Source organism: Ailuropoda melanoleuca, chromosome 5 (genome assembly GCF_002007445.2).
Source record: "Ailuropoda melanoleuca isolate Jingjing chromosome 5, ASM200744v2, whole genome shotgun sequence".
Lineage (NCBI taxonomy): Eukaryota > Metazoa > Chordata > Mammalia > Carnivora > Ursidae > Ailuropoda > Ailuropoda melanoleuca.
In genome coordinates, this window is record NC_048222.1 from 59,998,457 (window position 1) to 60,007,583 (window position 9,127).

A 9,127-nucleotide genomic window follows, 5' to 3' on the forward strand; every position below is an offset into this window, starting at 1 on the left:
AATAAAATAAATCTTAAAAAAAAAACAAAAAACAAAAAAAAAAAAAACCACTGGAACGCACCTCACTGACGTTCAGAAAGAACACACTGACATTTCTGTTATCCCTAAAACAAAGGAGGTGGTGTTTCTCAGTGGCTCTCTCCCTGATCCTTAGCTGTCCGCATGTAAAGTCTGGTACTTGGCTTTTATTCTGCAAAAAGGTGCTCGCAATCCCTGAAACCTATAGTCTGTGTTCAGAGCTGGTAAGTGAGAACCATTCCCAAATAGAGGTGGCCTCTCAAAATCCATAAAGGAAACCATCAGAATGCCAATTTAAGGTGAAATAAAGGGCAGTGACACTATTAACTAGCATGTTGGAGGAGAGAGGGATCTGATTCAGTAAAGGGCTTACTGAACAGTATAACGGACAGGATGGATTTTCCCCCCCCAAAGAAAAAACCTATAGCAGCGTTACCCTTGGCAACAGTGCACTGACCCACTTGGATCAATTAGGATGGCTCATTTAATTTTTTTATTTATGTAATACTTCATTTACATAATATTTTTGTAGTTTATCCCTTTTAGTCTTTTTATTATTATTTATAAACTCCATCTAGCAATTTCAAACTGATTTAAGGGTCCCAAAAACATTTCATTAAGGTGAAAACTTTAGCATCTTAAGACAATCCCAGCCTTGTGATAGTCAACAACTCCTGGTTTCCATAAGGTGGTCCATGCCCTCGTCAGTGCTCGGCAATCATGAGCGGTGGAAGGAGTTAGGGGGTGGCTTGTCTTCATTCCCGCTCTCGGACCATTATAAGTTTAATCAGCCCTAAGGTAGAACAGGGCTGTAAATGACCAGTGCTCCTCTGCAAGGCGACCTTGCTCAGGTCCCTGAGCCTGGCTCTGTTAATGAACGTGGAGACTGAGCACGTGTCTGCAGGATAATGTATGAAATGGCCAACAACCATCATCCACCAAATTACTAAGGCTATAGGTCTATTTTTCTATAGTTAACCAGAACCACTTTTTTTTTTAGCTGAGGGCAAAATCTTAGCAGAGTCATCTCTGTCTACTGGCATTAATCTGCTTAAATTTTACAAGTACGCATGAATTCCATACATCTTTGCTGGAGGAAAGTTAAATATTTCCATATAATCATCAAAAACACGTGAAGCTTTACTTGAGCTAACATCCTACAAAAGACATGCCAAGGTCTGCTTTATAGATTTATTGAAAATTAACATTGGCATTTAGCTGTAGCTTATCCTTTATATGTTATTTCTGAAAACCATGTATGATAAATAACTTGGATCTTCTTCATTAACATAAATAATCTATTCAGAATGCTGGTTTTGAAACTTTAATGTTTAGAAGCAGCATTTGGGAGACTTGTGGGAAATGCAGGTTCCAGGGCCCCATCACCCCGAGATCCCAATACAGCGGGTCTCGGAGAGTCCCAGGACTCTGCACTTAAACAAAATCTCTAGGAGATTCTGACACATGAAACCTGTAGGTGACACTCTTAGAAGCTCTGGCTTGAAGGAACAGGTTCGTTTTACAATGAAAAACAGAATGTCATTTTTATGGACAAGTCCCTTCGCCTTCCATTTCCTTATCTATAAAGAAATATCTTACGGTTGACTGTTGAACAAGGCAGGGGTTAGGCTATAGGATTTCTTTTCTTTTCTCTTTTTTTTTTTTTTTAATTCTTTGCAGTGGTGGTTCTCAATCCTCCTGTATTTGAGAATTATCAGAGGAACTTTTGAAACTCCCAATCATCAGCCCCCCCAAACTAATTAATTAAAACCTGTGGGGGTTAGACTCAGATATCAGAACATTACAAATCACCCCGGGTACTTCCGGTGTGCAGTGAGGGCTGAAAGTCACTACTTCACACCTTTTGGTAGATTTTTTGAAATTCATATTTTAAGAGTGGGTTTGGGTTTGGAAAGAAAATCTGACCTGAAATCCTATCACTCAAAGGGGACACAAATATCCTTCTTCTTTACAAACTGTTTAGAAGAACAATAACCGTTTATTTATCCAAGTCCCCATCCACAACTTCAACTATCCACAGCACAGCCGAGAACCAAAGTAAAAAAGACCAAAAAACAAAATTAAGTTCATGCATCATGCACTCAAGTGCATACACTTTGCTCATAAAATATGCTGTGGGCCCTCCCTTGTAGCCCATTCACTCTTACTTTACATAGAACTGAACAAGTCTGGCTATCTCATTTGCCAGCCAATGCGGAATTAGCAGCAGCAGCTTAAAAGAGCTGAAGCTGCAGGGACCTTCTAAAGTCACTTACAACTGCTTGACAGCCAGGAAAGAAGAAAACCAGAAAGCTACAAAAAGGACACATACAAAATCAAATAACAGAGTAGTCTGAGACCCTTTTATAAGGTGATAACTAGCCCTAGGAGGCCTTAGGTGCAGAACTATAGAAAAGCTATTCAAAATTATGACCCTGAGCTGCAGCAAGCAGACATTAGATGAGCCTGGGACATCCTGTGTCATCAGAAAGCAAGAAAATGCTCAAAAATATGATGGCGACAAGTCACAAGGGCATTGCCATCTTGAAAGGGCTCCTACTGACCAAATCTGGGACAATGTGAGCATCAAAATAATTATGGACAGTAACGAATTATAAACCATTCGGGGTAAAAACAAAATTCATGAGTTCATACCAATAAAGGTAGAGAGAAAGCTTGGTTGGAAAAATCATCATTTTGCAACCACCATAGTAAAGACTGGATTAGGCAAAAATCATCAGTGGGTGGCAAATCCAGTGGGAAACTTAATGAGGAGGGAGTATGGTGTTTGCTTGGTCTTAAAGTGTCTCCCCACAGACTTCTTATTAGTAGCAAGGGGGGAAAAGAATAATAATTAAACAGTGGAGAAATCGGGCCATCTCTTAACTGGTGATGCAAATGAACATCATCAATGAGGGGCAGGGGACCATTCTGTGCTCTCAAGTGTGATACGCTAGAAAGACATGACATCACTCATGCAATACTTCAGTCTAAAATACACAGCCTAGGGGCACCTGGGTGGCTCAGTCATTAAGCGTCTGCCTTCGGCTCAGGGCGTGATCCCAGCATTATGGGATCGAGCCCCACATCAGGCTCCTCCGCTATGAGCCTGCTTCTTCCTCTCTCACTCCCCCTGCTTGTGTTCCCTCTCTCGCTGGCTGTCTCTCTCTCTGTCAAATAAATAAATAAAATCTTTAAAAAAATAAAATAAAATACTCAGCCTAAAACTGATCACAAGAAAACATAAACAAACCCCAAATGAGGAGCATACTATTAAAAAATAAAGCGGTGGGAGGCAGGCTGTATTATTCCAAAATATCAACCAAGAAAGGCCGTGGAAATGTTCCAGATCAAAGGATGCTCAAGAGACACCACAATTAACAGGCAATACCTGCCTGTTGACTGGGTTCTGCCCTGGAGGAAGAAAAGCACTATAAATGCTATTGGGTCAATCAACAAAATCAGAATACAAACGATAGATTAAAATATTGTACCCATGCTAAATTTCCTAAATTGGTAACTGTACTGTGGTTATGTAAAAGAATAGGGATCTCTTAAAGGATTTACAGTAAAGTATTTAGGTAAAGGGCCATGATGTATGAAGTATATAATTCACCTTTAGAGGATTTGAGAATATATTCTATTATATTATATTTTATATGTGGAGAGAGAGAGATAGAGAGAGGTCAAATGATAAAGCCAATAGGGTAAAACTCTAAAATAAACGAATCTAGGTAAAGGCTACACCACGTACAGTTTTCTTTGTACTGGTTTTACGTTTGCAGTTTCTCTACGTTTGAGATTATTTGCAAATAGAAGTTTAAAATTATGACCTTGAGTCATCAGTAACATCTTAAATGAGAGTCAATACACACCACTTAAGAAAGGAAAGATGTGTGCAATACCTTTTAGAAAAAGCCTGCACTAAAAAGCTTAAGATGTGAAGTTTTGATGCTTAGAAGATTCGTTGTTGGCTCACTTCAAAATTCCTTTTTTCATGGAACCCTTCGTTCCTCTAAAACTGCGGAATGAATAAAATGTCACCGTGAGCCGTTCTCTCGTTGCTAACAGCTCTTGCCAGAGTGCCATAAACAAACAATTCTCCCATGGATGCTTCTCTGGGTGCCCTGACATCCTGTTCTTAATCCTCACACGCCTCTACATAAGGACGATTCCTGGCACACGGAAGAAGGAACGCACACGCAGAATCCAAGCCCACAATCTTTCCAAGTTAGGGTATGGCTCCCGGGTCTTTCAAGGATTCCGAAGCGCCTCCTTTTGTGCACAGGTGAAAGATGTTTAAAGACACCCCCCCACACACGTCACTCATGAACAACTCACAGGCAGGGCTGTTGTCCATAAATCAAGACAATCACCAAATAGCCCATTGAAGGAAGCCCTTCCTCAACTCTAGGCAAGACCAGAAGTCATCAAATATTTTTGGCTACTTCAAGTGACTCAGGGGAAGAAAAACAGAGATGCAAAATAGGATCAAAATTCACCTGATACCAGATCAACGCTCCTCAGCTCCCAGGCACACAGTCTCTCGCCTCTTTCTCGTCCCCATCCATTTTGATCCACCCTCTCCCCTACCGTTGCCTTGGTACCCTCAGTATAATCAGCCTCCCCCAGCACAGCGATGGCAGCCGGGAGGTGGGAGCCACAGTTGTCGCCGGCATCTACAGCCGTGTGTAACTGACCACTCACTGAAATCACTTGGGTCTCTCCAGGTTTGTCCAGATTCTCAAAAACAGCTTCTTGTCTATCAGCTCGGACTTCGATGAGGTTTTGCTTATAGTTAACGGTGAGGTTCCTCTCCTGGATGATCTCCTGCAGGGCCGCTGCATACTTCTTAACCCCAAAAATGGTTCCGAGGGAAGTGTTGAAAATGATATTGGCTTTGGATCGCTTCCCTGTCTGGGGAAAAAAGGAAAGAACAAAAACAACCAACATCAAAGCATTACTTCAGCCATTTTTTTTTTCCCTAGATAAGAATTAAAACCCTCAGAAGAGAGCTCACCAGCTTTCTCCATCACTATATACTGGTGGGGCAAGGTGTGAACCAATACACCATCTCCTTCTTATTTTCTGTCAGTGACACAGAAACTAAGCGACATTTGAGTCAGGGGTTAAAGAGGGTACCGTTCATGTGAAGGCCAGAGATGGAGGTCAAGTCCGGGAAAGACAAGCTGAATTGTATATTCATATACTCGTTTGTTCATCCACTCAGTCAGTATTTAATGAGGTCCTAGAGTTGGCCGGTATTGTTCTAGGTGCTGCAGGAACAGTGGTGAACAAAGTTCCCTTCCCAATGGCTCATATACATTCATACTGTTCATATGTTTCAGAGGCTGGTATTTTCCCAAATGCCTAAGATCTCAGGCCCTGAGAAAAAAGTTTTGCAAAGAGAATTCCAGGTGGGAAGAAACAGCTAGTCTCCCCTTTCCTTTGTTCAGCTCCTTTTAGGATTTGCTCACCTGGATCACACTCTTTGTTTGTCTTGAGAGAGAGAAAGAGGGAGGTTGGGGGAGGCACAGGGGAGAGGGGAAGAGAGAGAGAGAGAATCTCAATCAGACTCCATGCCATGCATGGAGTCCGACGTGAAGCTCGACCCTGGCTCGATCTCACGACTCTGAGATCATGACCCTGAGATCATGACCTGAACCAAAATCAAGAGTCAGATGATTAACTGACTAAGCCACCCAGGCGCCCTGGATCACACTATTTGAAAAAAGTTAGGTGGGTAAAAACCTCAAAAGGCTGTGCCATCCAGTAATTCTCACGGCCCAGAATGACATTTCTTAGAAATAGAAACAATGACTCGAACTGTTCCTTAGTTCCCCCGGGGGGTGGCATAGGTTTGCATAACTCAGGTGAAGGCTTCCCAGGGTGGGTTCCAAGCACACATTTGGGTGGCTCTTCGGTCCCACCTGCCCCTCCCCTTCTCTCACCTGTCCCTTTACAGAACTACCGGCTGCTTTGAATCCTGCCACTGCCTCAGGTCAAACCACACTGTGATAAACCAAATGTGACACCCCACACAAGGACAGGAGGGCAGAAGCAGCTTCCCCACAGCTTCGCGCCAGGGGTGCTCGAGCTGCGGACACTGGCTCTGACACACATGACGAATGCAGAGTGTCCCCACCCAAATAGCTCTTTCCACCAAGGTCTAACTTCTGTCAACATTTTTTTATTTTTGCCTTTAGAATTGGCATTTTGCCTACTTGATAAACAAAGATGTTTATCAAGAGCCAGAAAATATTCATAATCTTGAACTTGAGTGGGAGCAATTGAGGATATTGTTATATGAAAGAACAATGTACAACCGATTGTCCAACTATATGGAAATATTTAAACAACCGCTAACATATCTTCCCACAAGATTTCTATGTACACATTAAAAGTATGTTACAAAGACTATTTAATAAAATGCAGTACATCTAAATTTGTATGGTATGATTGTAACTATTAAAAAAAAAGAAATAGGGGAACCTGTGTGGCTCAGTCGTTAGCGTCCAACTCTTCATTTCGGCTCAGGTCATGATCTCAGGGTCATGAGGTCAAGCCCGGCATCAGGCTCCACTCTGGGTGTGGAGCCTGCTTAAGATTCTCTCTCTCCCGGGGCGCCTGGGTGGCACAGCGGTTGGGCGTCTGCCTTCGGCTCAGGGCGTGATCCTGGCGTTATGGGATCGAGCCCCACATCAGGCTCCTCTGCTGTGAGCCTGCTTCTTCCTCTCCCACTCCCCCTGCTTGTGTTCCCTCTCTCGCTGGCTCTCTCTATCTCTGTCAAATAAATAAATAAAATCTTTAAAAAAAAAAAAAAGATTCTCTCTCTCCCTCTCCACCTGCCCCACCCCACTGCATGCTTTCTCTAAAACAAAACAAAACAAACAAACAAAAAACACATGTATAGGGAGCAAAATAGGACAGGTCAAATTGATAACAGCAGCTATATTAAGGTAATTGGATTATAGTGACTTCATTTTTTCTATTTTATAAACTTCCAATTATATAATTTTGTATATATGTAATAAAAATTTATAAATAAAAAAGGTATTTTGACACGGATAAAATGGAATTCTGGCATCATTGGATTAAAGCCATCTGCCCTCCTTGTCTCTATTCCTGGGAAGGAAGCATACCTTCCTGAAATAGGCTTCTGACAAATACATGATCTTCTGGGGGGCTCCAGCACACTTTACAGGGGTATTTGGGAAGGTAAAGATGGCATTGCCCTCCTTGAAGTCCTGCAGAGCTTTCCATGTCTTCTCCACCGTTTTCACTGAATAATTGGACCCTATTTTGGGATGGTCAAAACCTTCAGGTAAGCCTTTAATCTGCAAGAAAGCACACAAGGAAATTATTTTTAAACAAAAGTGCAGATTCATGAGTGTAAATTTTTTAAGGAAAGTGCAAAAACTCTTGTTTAGAGCTTCCGTTTTCTGCCATTTCTATAATCTCGCAAGTATTTCAGTCCAATCATTAGCCCCCAGGACTCACACACATTGGAGTAGGCAGGAGGGCAAGGGATCTGCTAAGATCAGGACTGTGGTGCTTGGCGTCAACTGCCAAACTGCAGAATGGACTCGGCCCATGGGAACCCCTTTGCCTCCCTGGCCTTGACACCATGATTTGAACATATCTCTTCCCACCATGAAGGTGAAGACAAGAAGCCAGCCATGCTTCCTTTTTGGAGAACCAATTGCCTTACTGGGAAGAAGGACAGGCAGAACCGAGAGCCATACTGTCAATAATCACAAACGTAAACTACCCTGTATCAGGTTGTACCAAATCAAACTCTTGGTAAGGGCAGTAAAGGCAGGTAATTAAAAACATGGACTTGGGACCCCCACAGATCTGGCTCGAGTCCCAGCTTTTCCACTTACGAGTATTGTGACCCTGGGTAAATTACCCAATATTCCTAAGCCAGCACATCTCAAAGGGCAGTTCCTGGGAACTTGCTAGAAATGCAAATTATCAGGCCCCACCCACATCGCTGATTCAGAAACTCAGGGGCAAGCCCAGCAATCTGCCTGGCTCTCTGGGTGGTTCTAACGTACACCGAGTTTATGTTCATCATCTGTAAAATGGGGGTAAAAGTAGATGCTTCAGAGGGTTGTTGGCAGGAAGATATGAGACCACACACATACAGTGCTTAGAAAAATGGCACCCACACGGTAATGCCCCACAAAGCGTCAGTGTATTCCTGCCAGTAAGATTAACTGGACACCTGTCTTTGGTATTAGAAGGTACGGAGACTGAGTTGAGACCCAAGCACTGGTTCTTCCATTAAGAGCAGAGAACCATCAAAAACCAGAAGACGGGCTGGTCCTTCGGAACCCTCGCAGGCTCTTCTCCAGACTGTAGGGCAACCACGTGACGCCCGCCCCTCAGCTGTCAAGGAAGCAGTGCCAGGAACGCGTCCACGACGCTCACTGTGAAAAGCAACTATTCCCCTGATTACAGACCATTATCTCCTGCTACAGTTTAAGTAGTTGTAATATCAGCAGTTTCAACAGAATTATCATGATTATTATTATTATTTTTATAAAATCTCCTTGTATCTTACTGTTTCTAAAGTCTCAGCCCATGCTGACAGTGGATAATTCACTGCGGGAACTCGTACTGGCTCCTAGACACAGATGAGGGAACTGAAGGACAGCAAAGTTGAGAGACCCACCTAGACTCTTACAGAACCAGATGCCGAGACTCCTGACCATGGCCTCGAGTACTCCTCACACGACCTCCCTACTTCCTGGTTCCAAAAGCAAAACACACTAGCCAAGCGATAAACAGCTGATCTCTTATTTCCTTCATTACTTGCCTCTAGTTTGAAGAGGTTGTTGTTAAGGAAAAAGGTGCCATAAAGTGGTAACCAAGTCCCTTTTAGGAAGACGGGTGACAAAGGGCAGTTTATGACCCCTCATCCAATTCAAGTTGCTTCTCTGGGAACTCTGGAGCAGAGGGAGGCAGGGAGAGTCAGAGAAAGAGAGGAGATCTGACTCGCCCTTTGGCTGACCAGCCAGGGAGCAGGACATCATGCTGCAGGGACGCCGTGGAACTGAGGGGATAAAAGAGGCAACTCGGTCCTACACAGCAAGGTAGTTTT

The 9,127-nt window shown here is 43.1% G+C and overlaps 1 protein-coding gene across 1 annotated transcript in view; it reads right to left on the reverse strand.

The window, feature by feature from the left end:
- Window positions 1–9,127, reverse strand: part of SQOR (sulfide quinone oxidoreductase) — a 54,131-nt gene that overhangs the window by 11,256 nt on the left and 33,748 nt on the right. The window contains exon 6 of the mRNA XM_002927896.4: window positions 4,726–4,935. Coding sequence (XP_002927942.2) covers window positions 4,726–4,935 — 210 coding nt within the window. The remainder of the gene's footprint in view (window positions 1–4,725; window positions 4,936–9,127) is intronic.